The sequence below is a fragment of the Pezoporus occidentalis genome, unplaced genomic scaffold (assembly GCF_034315485.1).
Source record: "Pezoporus occidentalis ecotype Australia unplaced genomic scaffold, CSIRO_AGI_Poc_V1 ctg81, whole genome shotgun sequence".
Taxonomy (NCBI): domain Eukaryota; kingdom Metazoa; phylum Chordata; class Aves; order Psittaciformes; family Psittacidae; genus Pezoporus; species Pezoporus occidentalis.
In genome coordinates, this window is record NW_026916170.1 from 6,734,424 (window position 1) to 6,754,467 (window position 20,044).

At 42.7% G+C, this 20,044-nt stretch overlaps 1 protein-coding gene across 1 annotated transcript; it reads right to left on the reverse strand.

Moving 5' to 3' along the window:
• Positions 1–11,762: 11,762 nt before the first annotated feature.
• RBBP7 (RB binding protein 7, chromatin remodeling factor) lies at positions 11,763–19,711 on the reverse strand. The gene is made up of 12 exons (XM_062603619.1): positions 19,634–19,711; positions 19,244–19,388; positions 17,209–17,351; positions 16,917–17,090; positions 16,535–16,650; positions 15,776–15,936; positions 15,243–15,369; positions 15,076–15,153; positions 14,403–14,479; positions 13,901–13,958; positions 13,102–13,212; positions 11,763–12,274 (listed from the first exon to the last, which is right to left on the reverse strand). Exons 1-12 carry the CDS (start codon positions 19,647–19,649, stop codon positions 12,206–12,208), a joined length of 1,275 nt encoding a protein of 424 aa, XP_062459603.1. The 5' UTR covers positions 19,650–19,711; the 3' UTR covers positions 11,763–12,205.
• Between the last annotated feature and the right edge of the window lie 333 nt (positions 19,712–20,044).

A 20,044-nucleotide genomic window follows, 5' to 3' on the forward strand; every position in this document is an offset into this window, starting at 1 on the left:
TTACTATCTATTATTTGAACATTTGTATCTTTAACAATTCTTTCTATAGTGCTTGTTCTATATGGAGGCAAGAGTGATTTTTTTGCACCCTGCTGCAAGAATATTTTAAAGGGCTTTTAGAGACACGACAGATGTATAGAACAGCAATACAAATATATTTGTTATTGACTTAATATGTGAATGAAGCAGAACACCCCAAGTGATGAAAGGCTTTTAAAACGGGGATACCCTTTTCTCTTTACTACCCTAAACATACCCATATCATATTGACTTATCTGGCCAAAGTGAGCTATACGTCGCTTCCTGAAACCAGTCAATAGTTCCATGCATTGCTTTGAGAATGTTGTTAAAAAAAAAAATAAAAAAATAAAAAACACAAATTCATCTAATAAATAATTAAAAACCACAAATTCATCTAAGGATAAGCTCAGCACTCTAACTGATCTGCCATACAGCAGGCTATTGCACTGCCAGTCTGCAGCCAAGTGGGTTCCAGTAGGGTTTTTAAGTAAACTGGTATGAATGCCTTTCTCCCACTACCATAAACTGTTTAACCTGGGCTGTTAAACTGATGTGGCCAGAAATAAGTACGTCTAATTGTCAAAACTCTGGGGCCCAAAAGACAGTTTCACCATGCTTAAGCTGCAGAAAGCTAAATGGGATGTGATTCAAGACCCAAATGTGTGTATATGTACACAAGTAAGTTAGGGCTGTATCTCTAATGTTTTGTCCTTCCTTTCATTACACCTGGTTACGTTACAGTTCAATTCTCAGGTGTTGCAGAAAATCTACCTCTTTGGACTGTAGATGGAAATAACTGTGAAAAAAGTGATGCAGAAATCTAGTTTGTGCTAAACACACTGCTTTATTTTTACAACCCATGTCTGCTTTCATGAGGAAAAATGATAAATGAACAGGCAGTCTTTGTTTTGCTTTTCAAGAACATTTTGTAGAGATTTTTCACTAATGTGAATCTGAAATTTTATCTACTCAATTCTGTATAGATTAAGTAAATAAGTATGCTTAATATATTGGACTCTGAGTTTTTCTTTAACATCGTATTCATGTCTTCTGACTGGATCTACTGAGCTCATTGTATTGTTTGCAAAAAAAATCAAAAATGAAAATTAAAAGATGTTAAATTTGAGTTGAAGTGTATTGTTCAAGTGCAATGCCCTGAGCAGGTGCTGCCACATGGTTGTGTTGGTGAGTGGTGTGCTACCAGTGGAAACTACAAGCTGAGTACAGGAAGTAAGATGGGGGGCAGCTCAGGCCATGGAGGGCCGGTGCTCTGCTGATCCTGTGGCAGCTTGCTTTGATTTCTGCCCCCAAAAATTTACCTACCATGGTTCAGCTGCTGCAGTATGAGAAATACGGGGTTCTGTGTTAAAAATCAGGTTCTCTAGTAATGTCATCAGGTGCTCCCCATTCTGTCATGTGGTGTGGGGTCCTACTAATGCACAGTTCCCTCTCAGTTTCCTAATAATGCTAAGCGCTCTGTTTGCCACCTTTGGCATATTCCCTAACATTTGGCAACTTCCCCTAACTTACAAGAACATTTTGGGGGTTCTTTTTTCCTTTACATACACATTTCTTCTAGGTAGCACATAGGATTGTTTTACAATACACTGTGATGTTCCCTGTGACTCTTTGAGATGAGGAGTCAGGGGGAAGAGGGTTTATTTAAATTTCTCAGCTTTTATAAAATGGGTATCTTCAAACAAGTGAACAGTGTAGGTTCTACACCTGAGCCTTGTCTAGAGCTGTGTCAAGTATTGAAAATCCAAGTGCATTGCCTGGTCTCCACTGCAGTCCTTGCTGTACTTGTTTGCTGCTCCAAATATTCCTTCGCATCTGAGACTTGTCTCCACAAAAGGCACTGCTTCTGCCCCTGTACAGAATTGTAGAATCATAGACTGGTTTGGAAGGGACCTTAAAGACTACCCAGTTACAACCCCCCTGCCATGGGCAGGGACACCTTCCACTAGACCAGGTTAGTCCAAGCCCTGTCCAGCCTGGCCTTGAACACTGCCAGGGATGGGGCAGCCACAGCTTCTCTACTATTTCTATCCTTTGTTATGGTACATACTGATGAAGAATTCCAGTCTATTGTTAGTAGTGCCATGGATCTCCCCAGTCTTCCTAAATTCCTCATGAAAACTGGTAAGATTTGAAAGCTTTTTCTGGAGATAAATTTGGTTATGCATCACAGTTAATAGCTGGGAAATTTGCCTTTTTATTAGGTGCTAAGCCTCTTCTGTTCATGTACACACACAGCTATACATTTGAGCTGTACTTAACTCTTCTTGTGAAGAGTAGCTCAGACATGAGAACCTCTTTCACCACCTGCATTTCCAGCCTTTCAGTCCAGCTGCTGGGGTATCATCTCCCTGGCAGGTGGGCAAGTGTGTTTGGTGTTCTTTAACAAGATAGTTGTGTTTGTGCCTTCAGTTAGTTATTCTTCACAGGTACTTTTTACTTATTTCTGATTTTTTTCTTTCTTTTTTTTTTCTTTTTTACATTTAAATTCTGATTATCCACCTTTTTGCTCTTCAGGCATGTCTTCTTGGAAGAAGGGTGTATTTTCTTCTATCAGTCCAACTCAGACTCATCTAACTATGCTACTTGTTACTGACCTTGCTGACTCTGGCACCCCATTTAGCCTTGAACTTAAGTGATTTAAGAATATTGTGCTACCTGTAAAGACTTAATTTTGATTTCTTTTCAAACTGTTATCTTCTAGCTTTGAGGTTGCAGGTTATTTTGGATTTCTTGCTCAAACAAGGACCTGGGGTGTGCGTGTTATGTGGACTGTGGTAGTTGACTCTTGCAGCAGGCTCCCTGCATAGTTCAGGACTTTGCCAAGAATATTGCTCCTAAAGCTCTGACTCATGAAGTAATTTCTTACAGCATCTAAAAATCTAAACACCCTGTTTGCTGAAGCTGAGGAGATGAGTTCAAGTCCTCATTCAAGTCCTTTTTAACTTTATTCTAAATACAGTCGTGTAACAAGATATTCCATACTGATGTAGTTCACTGTCACTTCCACCAGGTTTTTGCCTTGGAGTCAAGAGTCAAAATAACTACCTCAGTTCTGCCAAGTCCAGGATATGTTACTGCTATTTAAGCTGTGTGATTTGGTGGGTTGGTTGGTTGGGGTTTTTTTCCCTACCACCAGTATTCATATAAAGCCATTTAATCTTGATCATGTTGCCTGTCTTATAAATCCTGCTCATAAGCGCTTTTGCTGGCTTTGATTGTGGTTCTGCCCTTTCCTGCCAGGAGGTTTCTGACTTCTCCTTAAGCCTTTTATCTGGCATATGTCTTTTATGCAGGCTTGAATTTTGAAGCAGAGAATCTTTGCCTTTTAGTAAAGGGGAAGAGTAGGTACACAGCTCCCAAACATCAGGTCAGCACTTGTTACCCGTATTGGGCCATGCCTGGACTGGGGGAAGCTCTGGGTTTGACATTCACAGGACATAAGGTGATGTTGAGAGAATGAAGAAGAACCTACCACAATGGACTTTTTAGTGGCTGAAAAGCAAAAGGTCAAAGCAGGAGTTCACTAAGCACTTGTTCTCTGTAGAGAGTTTACACAGCCAACAAAGTGCACTTTGTTCCGTTCTTTCAGTGCTGAAGTGAAAAGGTACAGTGTGCGCACCAGCAATAACAAAGTATACTATGAGTAAGGGCATAACCACATGGCTGTGTATCAAAAATTCTGTGGGATCGAAGAGTTGACACTGTTAAGAGTCTTGTGTGCTGCAATAAAAAGGAAATGCAGTTCTTCACTCACAATAAAGGAAAAACCCTGAAATTGCTTTTCTCACTGGAAACAATTGGAGTGAGGCCGGAGGAGGCCACAAAGATGACCGGAGGGCTGGAGCACCTCTCCTGTGGAGACAGGCTGAGAGAGCTGGACTTGTTCCGCCTGGAGAGGGACTTTTCACAAGGGCGTGTAGTGGTAGGACAAGAGGGCATGGCTTTAAGCTGAAAGAGGGGAGATTTAGGTTAGACATAAGAAGTTTTTCGCTATGAGGGTGATGAGACACTGGCACAGGTTGCCCAGAGAAGCTGTGGCTGCCCCATCCCTGGCAGTGTTCAAGGCCAGGTTGGATAGGGCTTGGAGCAACATGATCTAGTGGAAGGTGTCCCTGCTTGTGGCAGGGGGATTGGAACTGGATGATTTTTAAGGTTCCTTCCACCCAAACCAGTCTTTGATTCTATGAGAAGAAATGAAGGAGTGTTACTCTCTCAGCTTTGTTGTTGTACAGGTATCAGTCTTCTAAAATATTTCCATATCAGTAAGTAACTTAACTGCTTGCAGCTCCTCACAGAGACATTTCTAGTTTTCAAGTTTACACTCAAAGGTTCTTAGAGAAGAAAATGGTGGGAAAAAGAAATTGTCATGCTCACCAGTAATGTGCCTTGTCTTTATAGTGACAAACTAGCAAAGTACACTGCAGCGCTGGCAGCATGCTGCTCTCCAGCTACCCACCCCTCTTCTAAAATGCTCAAGTGGTCTGAAGAGATAGCATAGCTGAAGATTTTATCATTCAACTTAAAAAAACACAGGTTCTGTTGAAATAAAACAGGTTTAAAATGTACTTTGTAATTCCACTGTCATTCATATTATATTTCATTACAAAGATGAAAGAATTTAGAGTTCCTTGATGCAGGTTGAAAACAGAGAGAGAAGATACCCTTTACACTCAAAAATTGCATCAGATATATATGTGTTGAGCGCAAATGAGGAAGTCACCCTAAATTGTCAATTTTTCACTTTAAATTACCTTCCCTAGTGCTTGTTATCCCTGCACTTCTGAAATCAGGTAATACAGAAGAGGTAGGTCTCAAAACTCTGCATACAGCTCCCTTTAAAAGAGAATCCTGTAGGTGAAAATCCCGCTGGTTTTTCCTCTCCCCAGCATGTACCAGCATGCAGGAATAACTTCATGAATTAAGTATGCTCCATAAGTACTGAGCAAGTACACCCAAAGTTACTGTTGTTTAATGCAATGAATAAATAATTTGCTGCAGCCATTGTCCAGATTATTTTTTTCTTAAAATCCCATTGTATTTACTACTAGCAGCAGTATATAAGTGGTATCTACTTCCTATGGAGGTCACCCAATATTCATAGAATCATAGAATAGTTAGGGTTGGAAAGGACCTTCAGATCACCTTGTTCCAACCCCACTGCCATGGGCAGGGACACCTCACATTAAACCATGTTACCCAAGGCTCTGTCCAACCTGGCCTTGAACACCACCAGGGATGGAGCATTCACAACCTCCCTGGGCAACCCATTCCAGTGCCTCATCACCCTCACAGGAAAGAATTTCTTCCTTATATCTAATCTAAACTTCCCCTGTTTAAGTTTTAACCCATTACTCCTTGTCCTGTCACTACAGTCTCTAATGAAGAGTCCCTCCCCAGCATCCTTGTAGGCCCCCTTCAGGTACTGGAAGGCTGCTATGAGGTCTCCACGCAGCCTTCTCTTCCCCAGGCTGAACAGCCCCAACTTCCTCAACCTGTCTTCATACAGGAGGTGCTCCAGTCCCCTGATCATCCTCGTGGCCCTTCTCTGGACTTGTTCCAACAGTTCCATGTCCTCTTGATGTTGAGGACACCAGAACTGCACACAATACTCCAAGTGAGGTCTCACAAGAGCAGAGTAGAGGGGCAGGATCACCTCCTTCCACCTGCTGGTCACGTTCCTTTTGATGCAGCCCAGGATACGGTTGGCTTTCTGGGCTGCGAGCACACACTGAAGCCGGCTCATGTTCATTTTCTCACCAACCAACACCCCCAAGTCCTTGTCCGCAGGGCTGCTCTGAATCTCTTCTCTGCCCAACCTGTAGCTGTGCCTGGGATTGCTCCGACCCAGGTGTGGGACCTTGCACTTGGCATGGTTAAACTTCATGAGGTTGGCATCAGCCACCTCACAAGCGTGTCAAGGTCCCTCTGAATGGCATTCCTTCCCTCCAGCGTATCAACTGAACCACACAGCTTGGTGTCATCGGCAAACTTGCTGAGGGCGCACTCAATCCCACTGTCCATGTCAGCGATGAAGATGTTAAACAAGACCGGTCCCAACACCGATCCCTGAGGGACACCACTCGTTACTGGTCTCCAGCTGCGCACTGAGCCATTGACCACAACTCTTTGCGTGCGGCCATCCAGCCAGTTCTTTATCCACCGAGTGGTCCATCCATCAAATTGATGTCTCTCCAATTTAGAGACAAGGATGTCGTGTGGGACAGTTTTGAACGCTTTGCACAAGTCCAGGTAGGTGACATCAACTGCTCTACCCCTGTCCATCAGTTCCGTAGCCCCATCATAGAAGGCCACCAAACTGGTCAGGCAGGATTTCCCCTTAGTGAAGCCATGCTGGCTGTCACCAAGCACCTTGTTGTTTTTCATGTGCCTTAGCATGCCATCCATTTTCCCCTTCTTGAAAATGGGGGTCATATTTCCCTTTTTCCAGTCGTTGGGAACTTCACCTGACTGCCATGATTTTTCAAATATGATGGACAGTGGCTTAGCAACTTCATTCCCCAGCTCCTTCAGGACCCGCGGATGGATTTCATCAGGTCCCATGGACTTGTGTACATTCAGGTTCTTAAGATGGTTTCAAACCAGATCCTTTCCTACAGTGGGCCCAAGGTCTTCGTTCTCACAGTGCCTGCATCTGCCTTCAAAGACTTGGGTGGTGTGGTCAGAGCCTTTTCCAGTGAAGACTGAGGCAAAGAAGTCATTCAGAACCTCAGCCTTCTCCAAGTCCAGGGTAGCCAGTTCTCCTGACAGCTTCCAGAGAGGGCCCACATTGTCCCTAGTCTGTCTTTTATTTGCAGTGTAAATATAGAATCCCTACCTGTTCTCTTTCACATCCCTAGCCAAGTTTAATTCTAACTGGGCCTTAGCTTTCCTAACCTGGTCCCTAGCTTCCCAGACAACATCCCTGTATTCTTCCAAGGCCAACTGTCCTTGCTTCCACCTTTTATAAGCCTCCTTTTTCCCCTCTAAGTTTCCTCAGCAGCTCCTTATCCATCCAAGGAGGTCTCCTGGCCCTCCTGCTGCACTTCCTTCTAGTTGGGATGCAACACTCCTGACCTTGTAGCAGGTGATCCTTGAATATCAACCAACAGTCTTGGGCCCCCTGCCCTCTAGGGCTGTATCCCATGGAGCCTTCCTGAGCAGGTTCGTGAAGAGGCCAAAGTCTGCTCTCTTGAAGTCCAGGGCAGTGAGCTTGCTGCACGCTCTTCTCACTGTCCTGAGGATCTCAAATTCGAGCATCTCGTGATCGCTGTGTCCAAGGGTGCCCTGGAGCATCACATTTCCAACGAGCCCTTCCCTGTTGGTGAGCACGAGGTCGAGCACGGCACCTCTCCTTGTCGGCTCCTCTGTTACTTGCAGAAGGAATTTGTCTTCCACACAACCGAGGAACCTCCTGGATTGCTTGTGCCGGACTGTTACCGTTGCTCCAACAGATATCAGGTTGGTTGAAGTCCACCATGAGAACAAGGGCCTGTGAGCATGAGGCTGTTCCTATATGTCTATAAAATCAAAAATCTTAAGGCACTCAGACAAATAGGCTTAAATACAACAACTTATCAATGTTTCACAAGTATTCTGCTTGGGAAAAAACAAAATGTATTTAAAGAAAATGACTTGCAAATTTAAAGTCCCAATGGTCCCAGCAGCACATTCTCACTCAGTAACAAAATATTTGGTTGAAGTCAACAAGATGTAGGCTGATTCTTACATACTGGCCCTGAAACCTGGCTGTAGGACCAGATGTCCCAGAGGTATCAAAACCAGGCTTGTGCAAGGTCGCCACAAGTGAAGGACTCTATGTATGTGCACACACGTTGTTGTTGTTGTGGTTTAAGCCCAGCCAGTAACTTGGAAGAACCATGCAGCTGCTTGTTCCCCTCTTCTCTCCACACCCCCTTCCCTGCTTTTGGCAGAATGGGGAAGAGAATCGAAAGAATGTAAACCCCACAGGTTGAGATAAGAACAGTCCAGTAACTAAGGTATAACACAAATCACTGCTGCTACCACCAGTAATAATAATGAGAAGGGAAATAACAAGGGAAGAGAATATAAAACTAAAAAAGGGAACAGGAAAAAACCACAATAAACAGCAGTGATGCACAGTACACTTGCTCACCATCCACCAACTAATACCCAGCCCAACAAAAGCAGTGATCTGGGCTTCCCACATAACTCCCTCCAGTTTATATACTGGACACGATGTGATGTGGTACGGAATACCCCGTTGGTTAGTTTGGGTCAGGTGTCCTGTCTCTGCTTCCTCCCAGCTTCTTGTGCCCCTCCTCACTGGCAGAGCATGAGACTGAAAAGTCCTTGATCAGGGTAAACATTACTTTGCAACAACTAAAAACATCAGTGTGTTATCAGCTTTTTTCTCAGACTGCAGCCAAAACACAGCACTGCACCAGCTAATAGGAAGGAGAAAAATAACTGTTAAAACTGAACCCAGGACAATTGTGAAAGAGAATTCAGACTCAGGGAGAAGAAAGCAGTATAGAGGTTGCATTTACTGCAGTACTTTGAACTACATTAAAGATAAGGAAATTATGCTCTCATTTTGCTCCATAATATATTATCCCATCCTGCCACCTTTCAGCTGTATGAGCATGGATACTGAGCACAGCCGTGATCCCTGGCTAGCTGATGCCTCCATGCTCTACAGGGAAGTGGCAGGGCTTGGTGGTACACTGAAGCTATCCACCAACAGTGACAAGGCATAAAGCTCCGGCTCATAGCTCCTGGCAGCTCAGTGTAGGAAGCCAGGAACACTGACAACCACATCTTATTTTAAAAGGTGTGTACACCTGTAAAAAAGCACCCATACAATAGCATTCTATCAGCAATAAAATTGCTCTGGACAGTATGCCACTATACTTTTGCAGTATCTATCTGATTTTTGTCCAGTTAACCAGGATGCAAAACAAGGTCATGAAGAAAACAGAATGCCTTTAGGCTTTTGTGAGTGAACAAGCAACAGTCTGCCCAGGTTTTGCCAGACCCAACTGTGCTTCAGCCGTGTTCTGCCTTGTACAAGAGACCCCTTTTCTGACAAGAATGAATTCAGAGAAGCTGACGTGAAAATTACAGGGACATCATGTGGGCCTCGAACACCGAGCCACCAGCATCCAGCTTCCCGAGGGGACATTGAGATGCTTCTGGAGCCAGTGGGACAGACGTTTCTGGCAAGTGGGACAGCCACAACAGGAGGTGCTGGCACAGCAGCTGCAGGGGCTGTCTCGGGCTACTCAGCAGGAGACCCAAAGCCTCCTGTATACCTCTGTTAGTCAAAACAGAACCACACTTAGCAGATGTATTCATCTCCACTTCCCAGACACAGCGCTGTAGTGTTTTTACACCCATGAACACTGGCTAGACCAGTGGTTAGCTAGACCATGGTTAACCAGGCAGCAGCTGAGCTGTCCTTCAGCAGCACAGATCTTTCGTACTGTCCAGTACATCCTCCCCAGCTGCCGCCTGCCTGCTGAACTCCAACTGCATCTCAGCCTTCCATGGGAACATTTGGATGCTTTCGCACCTACCTGCATCACATTTAGAGGAACCATTCTGGGAAAAGGTGTGGAAGGAGACATGTCTACGCATGATGACCCAGGGCCTACAGCGTAGGGGGTGGGTCCCTGTAACAGCAGGCAGGAAGACAAAAACATGTAGCTGAAGGAGAGCAAAGAGCTGCAGTTAGTTGCTCACCCATTCTTCCCACTCCCAGTTAGTTAGTGAGGCAAGGCAGTAAGAAGATGTAAGCAAACAACCCCAATTGTAACAGACACACAAAGCTGAAATCACCAGCTGCAGGGAGGAACCGCACTGTACGTGCAGGTGCAAAGCAGCTGCAGATCTCCTTGGAACCAGCCCTGAAGAGAACCAGCAGTGGGAGTTGTGTAGAGCCCACAGTCGCTCTGGGCCTGGAACAGCCACCACTGTGCTCTGTGGGAAACACTTCTGTTTTTCCAGTAGTAATCAAGCCACCAACCTTTTAATTTCCTACTTTTCCAAGAGCTGTATATGTCAGAATGCATGTCAAAAGGACCTGATCAAAACCCATCTCTGAGCTCAGTACGTTTAACACATATCATTTGCTGTCACTTGCAAATTAAATTATCATCCAGAGCAGTGCAAGTTCCCCTTAGAAGTCACTGTGGAGCCCTTCCTGTGAGGTGAAGAAAACTGCTTGTACATTGCAAGACTTTGTCAACAGATGCTGACTCTCTCAGCTGAATGATCCATAGCTAAGATGGGAAGTTCCCAACACCTTTGCTCTACCAGTTCATCACCAACCCCTCACAGCACTGGCCTAGGGACCATCTGCTGTAGATAACCAAAGGACAGTGCGTCCCGGAGATTGGCTCTTTTTGTGACATAAAGGCAAGCTCCTCCCTGAGGAACAAAATCCTGAACTGATTTTGTTCCTCAGGATGTTTATAGCCAAGTTCCAGCTCACAACCACTACCTCTGCCCAGAAAGGGCTAACTTCCACTGAACGTTCCAATACTGCAGTACCAGTACATAGCACCTATACCCAGTTCTCTCTGGAAAACAAATTTGTGCCCTTGTCATAACTACCACTGGCCCCTGCCAGAAGCAGGCCAGTGCCCTGCCAGCTTCCAAGCAGCGTTCACCATGACATGCTCCCTTCCTCCTCTGCCCCAGTTCCGCTGCCAAGCAGGACTCAGGGTAAGGAGCATCCCCTCAGCTCAGATCAGCTGTCATGCACTGTATCTTCCCTGCCCTGTGGTGTCCAAGCGCTGCACAGCCCTTGCCACAACACAGGTGCGTTACCAGCACCATTCTAGGCATAAACCCAAAACACAGCACCATGAAGCAGACTCTATCCCAGCCCAACCCAGTACAAGCAGCTTGAGCTCAGCAGCCTAGAGACTTGTTACTTCCCTTTTACTTGGATTTTAACATTTTCAACATCAAAAAAATCACATTTTCAGTGTCAGTCAATGTCTTCCATTTCCTTCAGCTTGAACAGAAAGATCAGGAAAGCCAACAATTAATTTAATCAAGGGCTGCCTTAAGTTACTAAAAGCTTTAATTTAAACTCAAGTTAGACACTGACTTAAGACTTGTCTGTCTGACAGCTGCCAAGGTGATCCATAACTTGTCGTAACCAGAATAAACACAAAGATATTTAATTCTACATGATCCAAATTCTCCAGCTTTTCAGTCAGCCCCAGCTTTAGAAACAAACTGTATGTTTGTCTTGTGTTTGTTCAGGTATTAATGTATTTTAGACACCTGCCCGATAGCCTCACATCATTTTAACCAAAACAAAGCTACAGGTAGGCTCTAAGTGAACACAAGCAGGACCCAACTGAGTCCACTGAGAGGACCTCACCATCTCAGCACCTAAGACAACAAAATGTTAGAGGACAGCACTTCCACCACCACCCAAACCCCAACTCACCACAGTTACCTGACTTTGCTCAAGAGCTGAGGCTTACAGGTCTCTCATAGGTCATTCTCCATGCATTCCCCAAACCTCCTTCTATGCCCATTTTGTTTGTAAAGGATTCAAATTTCCAAGTTTTTCACATCAAGACAACTCTCATCTCCCCAGACCCTTAAGTGTGGGCTAAGTTACAAAAAACTACAGATCTCTATACCCATGCAGAAATTCAATTATATTCAGGTGGGATGGCATTCACCATGTGTCAATGGACATTAAACACACCAAACACTTCATTTAATAAATTTTATTTATGCAAAGCCAATCCAAAAGTGTTGTGTAAAAGTGAAAAGTTCTTTCTACATATTAATAAAAACTATTTCTTCATTGCACTTTGTGTGTGGGACAAGTGAGGATTTGACTGTTTTATTTACAAGAACCCACAAGTTTGTTTAAAAATATACAGACCTAGGTATTAAGTCATCCTTATTTTCCCTAAAAGCTAATTGCTGTACAGTATACAATTGCTCCAAGTGCCCAAATAACCAAGGGTATCCCATGGCAACTTGGCTATACAAAGTTTTTGTGCCCAATAAAGAATATTCCCGATCAGATGCAATGCTTTTGCCCCGTGCTTGGGTTGATTTTGGTTTGTTTTTCTCCCCCCCCCATGATGTATACAGTAGTCAAATTACATTACTATGTAACAACCAGTATTTCCTTAAGGAAGAAAAATCATGTTCCTTGACCCTCCAGTTCGGCTGCTGCTATATCTGGCTCTTCATCATTGTAAATGTTTTCTGCCTAAAGACACAAGATATTAAAAGTGGTAAACACAATGGGTTTTAAGCAGTCTTCTACACTTTATACAGAAAAAAAAATGGTAATAGCAAGGCAGCATAGGCATCACTCCTGCCTTAAAGAGACCTTCTCCCTGCCTTTAAGAGACCTTCTCCCTGCCTTTTCTTAGGGGCAGACAAATTAAAGATGTGTACACAGTGGCCAGACTTCAGCAGCTGTCTTCAGGTACCATTTTATTTCTGCAGCAGAAGCATTCGCCATTTAACTACATTAGCCTTACTACAGACATTTTACTCGGACATGTATCAACCTCAGTCTGAACACACGAAACAAGTTAAAGAACAGGTGTTAAAACTGGAAACCTGACCTGTGATGTATGCTGAAGTCTGTCACTTTTTTTTTCCTAACTTAGATTATTCCCAAATGACTTTATTCCACATTTGTAAGATAACTGATCAAACCCCTGTAATGTAAAATAATATGAACTAACTGGAGCAGTAAATGGCATCTTGCTTCACAGTGAGCATGTGGGAAGCTGGGGTAAGAACAGGTCTTGGCTAGTATTGGATATAAGTTTGCAACTGCCACATTTATTTTAAACTAGTACCTAGGACCTGGGAGTCAAGAATTAGCAGCAGCTGTATTTATTCAGGTTGGCTTAGTCTGTTTTCTTTTGAAACTCTTACTTTCCAATCAAACAGTGTAGGAAGTACAGGGGACAGGCTACTTTCAGTCACTGAAGGCACAGGCTGCCCTAAGAAGAACAAGCCATTTCAGTTTCATTTATCCAACAAGCATTGGAGCAAATCTGGAGCTGCTGCGACACTCACCATTTGCCATATCTGCATTATGTTGTCTTCCGATACAGAACAGATCACCCAAGGCTCATTAGGATTCCAACTGAAGTCCGAAATTTTGGCAGTGTGTCCTCCATGAATAAACTGTAAAAAAAAAAAAAAAAAATGTCATGCTAATGACTATACAAAGAACAAAAACCTCCTACTAGAGATTCACAACACAGACAAAGGTGTGGGATGCCGATACAATTGCTGCAAGTGTGGTTAAGACAACAGTTCATATTATAGCAACAACTGGCTAACATCCTCAGAACAGTGCCACTTCACATAAGGTTGGGCTATGAAATCCAGCCATATTTCCATTACCTTACCTAATTACATGAGCACTTACACAGTTATGGAGGAAATAGGGAAACTGAACTGTAAGCATTTTTAATTATTTGTTTCCTAAGGAAGCAAACCAAAACATAAGTCTTTGCACTCTACATCAGTAAGGTTAGCTATGGGGGACCTAACAGGTCTATTTCAAAATAAACAATCGGAGGCCTTGGCTTTACAGACATTTAGTTATAAGAGAGTACAAACAAGCACATGGCCAAACTGTAAATATGTTCAGCAATGAGTATGTGCAAATCATGTCCAAGACAGCTTTGAAAAAAAATCAAAATCCATTCCAAATGGAACAGAGGAAGACTACTGCAAGTTAGAGTAACGGACTGAAAACCAGGAAGGTGGAAAGATTTATGAACCGCTGCAGATTTAGTAGCACAGTCATAACGCATCCTACTACCACACAGCATGTCAGCAGACTGCAACCTGAAGAGCAGCATACCAGCAGCTCAGGAGGCCCATCTTCTGCATCCTCTGCAGACTGCTCTTCACCAATTTTACTGTAAGAAAATAGTTTATACTTTTTATTAATAAATAAAATTGCATCCTACATCAATTTAACTCGACACTTCCTAGCCTGTTTCTCCAGTATTTGCTTTTGCTATTGTTTTTTCTCACTGTCAAGTAACTGTAAGCCTCAGGTATAAGTCATCAGCTGTTTGGCATTACCAACACTGAAAGAGAATCTAACTTGTGAAGCACAGGGAGGCAGAAATCACTTTTCACCAAAGACAACAGAAAACAACTCATCAACAAGAAAACCTCACAGAGAAGTAACAATTTAAGTACTGCGCTGCTTCAACTGTATACCTGCAAGACCAGGCATGAGATAAGCAAGCAAGGCAGGCTAGACAACAGCACAAATCAAGCCTACCAAATAAAGCATGTCTGCAGCCTTTTTACCATGTGTTTATATATACTGAAAGAAAGGAACTGCTCTTCACCTTAGATCCCATACATTAAGCCGACGATCAGTACCACTTGATGCAAGAATTGTTTCATTATGAGGAGACCAGTGAACCTGTTGAAAGAAAAAATGTTGACTGGACCAGTTACTGATTCCTAAAGCATATCCTGAATGACCATCACCAGGTAACTGGCCACCAGTTTTTAGTAACTATACTGAATTAATCATTTCCTTACAGCACAAAAAAATATCCTGTAGCGCCAACAGAGTGCTTTAAAGTCTCAAAGATTTCTCAAGTTGAATAGCCAGCCTTACTTCACTGTTAGAGATATACTCTATTATGAAGTTTGATTGTCTAAAATTCACTGTTACTTGCACCTACTAAATAGGCAGAGTTCACAATACTAAATTTAAACCAAGTCCTCTCTACAGAAAGACATTTTAGAAAAATCTTCTACCTGTACTGACAGCACCTGCAAACCCCTAGTATCTTTTTAGCAATCAGTTGTTGACTACTTGCTTCAGAGTCAAGTGAGAAAAGGCTGTAAGAAACTGTGTGGTAGTGTCTGTATTTGTTGAACCAAAATTTACTATTTAATATTTAGCAGACTTATTTATTGTGTTTGGTCACCATATGAAAATCTACTTGATCTTGTTCATGTCAGTACTCTTGTATTTTTGTTTACAGCTTGTAAGAAAAGTTTACCCACCTGAAAAATTTCATCTTTATGAGACTCAAAAGAATGGAGTTTCAATTTTAAGTTTCGAAGATCCCACAGAGCCACTGTCTGAGAAAGGTAACAAGAAATTTTACTATAATGACTATAGAGCTATCATCTAGAATACTCATGAATTTAAAGTATACACAAGTAAAAACCTTGTCAGCAGAACCAGTTGCTAGAATGAACTCGCTGTAAGGATTGAAGGACAGACAGTTGACCTCGGCTGTATGAGCATCTACAGAATGACTTGGCTTGGACGTGGTATTAGATCTTGTGTCCCAACTGTTGCAATGAAGGATTTGGGTAAGGGCATGGGGCAGGGAGGAGAGAGCAATAGTGAAAAAATATTAAGTTTTCACAGGAGGTTCTTTTTCACTACACATTAGTTCAAGAGACTGTGCTATTACTCAGCCTTAGTCTAAAGCTGCAGTTTTTATTCCATAACCTGTCAGTATTTTGTATCTGTTATACATGAGCAGTCGGTACCAGGAAGCTGACATACGTATTAATCACATTTTATTTTCAAATGGTGCAAACACATTAAATGACATGCAGATTTCAGTGACTGCAGCATTACTGCACTGAAGAGTTAAATGAGGTCATTCCAGAATTCAGATTTTTTTCCCCCCAAATGCTCTGGATTGCCTGACAGCAGACACCATCCAAAAACTGCTTAACCCCAACTTACATCATGAGCTTCTGATCATCTGCCACAGATCCAAACAGAGATTCATGAAGCAAATGCCATGCCACATCCTCAACCACTGCAGAGTGCCCAGTAAAGATCGCTTTTGCATCAACAATTTTGCCTTCTTTTGGTCCAGCACTTATATCCCATAAACACACAGTCTGTAAATAAGAGGCATATTCTATTGTTACATGGACTGTGACTGTATTATCTTTCAAAAAAACCAAATAATCACATGCTCCATATAAACAGAGATGACACTCCTGAAACAGTTTCTTGTCTTTGAAAAGGAACACTCAATATGCCAAAAGTGAGAAGCGAGCCAAGTTCTTAATCAGTTTTGCGTGAATTCAAGGCACAAGGATTATTTATAAGGTCACAAAAGCAATTCACACTTTTAAAGCCCAAAGATATCTATAAACTATTAGTTCAATTATCTTTGACAATCTTACTAACTTATAGTCTAAGACCCAAGCCAGTTTAAAGGGTTGCGACACCACAATTTCTTCCAGCAGACAACTATAAAAACATTCTGTTCTTATCTCATTAAGAACATTACAAAAACTGGTTGTTGATTACAGCCTAAAGTCAACTAACAGCCTTTATAAATATTATTACAATATGTGAGAACTTCCTACCATAACAATATACAGCTACACTAACCCATTTTTTCTCCAATTATCTATTACAGCATAAATTAAGAGGGGTTGGTTGTCGTGTTTGTTTGTTTTAAACCAGAATAAAAGATGTGTTTTTTACATGATCATCTGATGCGCTGAGAAGATGTCCACTCAAATTTGAGTTCCAGGATAAGCCATAGCCTTCCTTCTGGTGCCCTCTTAATCTAAGGTCAGGATTACACTCTCCACTTGGGTCTGAAAGAGAAAATACTTTCCATTTAGCTTCACCTTGCACATCAATCCCCAAGAGCATTATCATTCAAGAACTTTGTTTCTGTTGCTGCTTGTATCAAGATTCTCTTATGACATTGAGCATAACCAGGCAGTTAAAGTCTTCAAAGATATGGTCCCTCTCATTTGGGTTACAGAGCCCATCACCTCTTCTCCTAATGACAGTTAAATACAAGTTTACCTGTTAATGACAAGAGGCATTTTGCCTAACTTCAAGAAGTGTGACCCACCTGATTTTGAAGGATGTTTAGTGTAGTCAAATACCAACACATCAGCAGACGGTGTTTTCGTAGCAATGATGCAGGGATTCTGTGGCATGTAACGAGCACGGTTCACTTCACCTTCATGGTTAATTTTAATCTCTGTTTCAATTTTGCCAGCCACAGATCCAAAGCCTCCAAACTCTAAATTTGTCAGAAGAAGGTCAGTTTATCACACCAGCCATTTTAAACAGGTAAAACAGCATTTCGTGCCATCCTCCCCACTCCAAGAAACATCATCTGGTAACTCATGCATGCCCACCTCCTTTCTCACTGTCATACTGCGCAGTATCAAACTGATCATCATTAGGAATCTGGACTCTTGCAACAACCAGGTGGTTCTGTTCATCAGATGTGTGTGTTCCCAAAACCAGCCAGTGTAGAGCATAATCCTTTCCTTCTGGCCTGTTTAGGATAATAAATGCATGGAATAAAATTACATGCTCAGTTCCAGAAGTTTGATGGCTTTAATATCACTCAGGGTCAAAACTTCTTCAGAGAGCTAGGAAAGAGAGACTCAGGTAAGAGATCCTTTCTTTTGCTGCAAGAGACTTGTGCAATAAATTGAACTTGACCCTGACTTAAGCAAGCCAAAGATACAACCAGCAAGGCTAGAGTGAGTCAGTAAAAGGGACAATTAACAATTTGTATGTAGTTAAAGGTGACATTAATAACTACTTCTGTCTTTAATTCCCAAGGCAGTCACACAGTATTGATTTAGAAAACAATCAATACTACTTTCTATAAAACAAATATGGAGGACAATTGGCAACCTATTTTAGTTACTTCTCTTAGAAGCTTTTAACAGTTGTTATTTTATTTCAGAAGCTCATTTTTAAACTGTACAAATCCTAGCTAATTAGAAATTTCTCTTCTGGTGGTTAACTGCAACAATTAGTAATATGTGAAAGACTGGATGCACAGCGCCATTTATCTCTGAAAGGAAAAAGTGTGAACAGTCAAAACCAAGCAGTTTCTGCATTCTTGAAAGCAGCAAACTCATTACATGTCTGAATCCAAACAAACAGGAATCACTTAGGCAATCATATACCACTGTATTACCACAGGTATTACTACACCACTTCCAATGCATCATCGTACATGTTGAGGAGGAAAGAAAAATATGAAATGAAACAAAACACACAATGCACACACACTTACTTGCATCAGGAACAGATGTCCCATCATGTCAGGTGCCATACAAAGAGACAGTCCTTGCCTTTAATGGCATATATATTTTGACACTGGAGATATTATTGGAAATACCAGGTTTTAAACTGAATATTAAGTCAATCTGCAAAATACGAGGCAAGCAGAAGTGTTCCTCATAAGGGCTCCACACCCTCAAATCCCCAGTTCATTTTCTCCATGCCACAACTAGTTAGCTCGCATCTCTCAACATCTTCCCCAAACATTCTGAAGGGATCATCTAACCACCAAGTACAACCTCACACTTGTACGGTGGAATTTTTAAAGAGGAAAGAAACCATCCTCTGATTATTGCACAAACTTTATGAACAAGGTACTTTAAAACCTAGCTGTATCCAGTTTACAACAACATGAGGGATCTGGTCTTTGTCCGCTACCTCAATGGAGCACTGCGTGGTTACTGCAATAATCAAAATAGCTGTCATATGAACAGAATCTATCCCCACCTTCACTATTCTTTAAGAAATTAACCAGTGAGACCATAATTTTTTGGGAGAGGTGGAAGAATGGGAAAATTAAAACATGTGAAGTCATCAGCAAGCCAGGGACAGAACCAGGATGTGAAGCACCAGTCTTAGAACAGTATCCTCTTAAAAAAGTCCAGACTTAAACAAAAAAGGGCACATACTATAGCTTTTACAAATCAGTAATCTATAGTGCACATGAGGAAAACCAGGCTTCAAGAAAAAGCCGATTTAATACACAAATTTCTCTGATCAGCTGTAACTACAGGAAGGTGTTATGTCTCATACCAATAAATTGAGATTTCTCTCCTCACACCTCACAACATCTTCTGCTATGCTAAGCTTTGGTAAAGTACCAGCTTGTAACTTTTTCCTTCATAGCTTCTGCATACCCAAACGAGCAAAATAAAGTGTTATAAGCTCATAAGGAGGTGTCTAACACAAATTATTCTCATCTTGTGTGGTCTTTATCCTTAAATTACCATGGTTAACAGAAACAGAAAGAGCAGTGGAACAAGCAATTGCACAGAGCCTCAGCTCCTCCTGCTTTGCAAACTGAGCAAATCAGCAGCTAAGCCCCGTGCCTTCCTGGTGCCTTCCAGGCCTCTCTCCCCTTTCTCTCACCTGGTCACATCAGGTAACCACTGCACGGTGAGGCTGGGCCACTCCAGTGCATGTGTCATCACCAGATCGTACAAGAAGGGGGTGTTCTTCTTCCAAATCTTGTACTCCTCACTAATAACGCGCTCCTCCACCGTGTCCTCCAGCGCTGCGGGTGGGAAAGAGAAATGAACCAGGCGCTCGGCGCCTTCCGCCGCTGAACCGCGGCGCGGAGAGGGCGAGAAGAGCCTGCCGACACGGGCCGCGGCTACACCAGGGCGGGGAAGGGGTAGGAGACTGGGTCCCGAAGGGGAGGCCACCGGGAGCAACGGCCCTCCCTCACTACCATCCGGTCGGAAGCTTCTTGGAGAGGAAGCACGAGGAGGGTCTCCGCAGGGAGCGAGGGTCTCCTACCTTCCTTGCTCGCCATTTTGGGTGTGACGCAGGGCGGGAAGCGGCGGCTACCGGTGTTGAAGGGGGAATAAGAGGCGGAGGAAGGCAGACCCCGTGTGAGCTAATAAACCCTGAACGATACTAAATACTTAGATTAGTCCCGCTTTTCAACGGGAAATCTGAAGGTAAAAAGGCTATAGAGGACACAGGTGAACAGCTGCTGTTTCTCTGCAATGTGCTGAAGAGAACAATGTTGCTTAATTTTCTAGAGGAAATTAATGTTTGAACTGTTATTTGCAGTCAGGGCATGGAAGACATTGCATTGCATTATTGAACCCTCAGTCATAGAATCACAGAACGGTTTGGGTTTAAGGGACCTTAAAGATGATCCAGTTCCAACCCCCCTGCCATGAGCAGGGACACCTTCCACTA

Bases quoted from the DNA above. Each gene is read 5' to 3' on its own strand.
- RBBP7 (XM_062603619.1), bottom strand. The intron at 15,154-15,242 runs GTTTTTACTTGT...TACCTTTCTCAG, and splicing joins CAACTGGTTCTGCTGACAAG to ACAGTGGCTCTGTGGGATCT. The intron at 13,959-14,402 runs GTGAAGAGCAGT...ATTTTCTTACAG, and splicing joins CTTAATGTATGGGATCTAAG to TAAAATTGGTGAAGAGCAGT.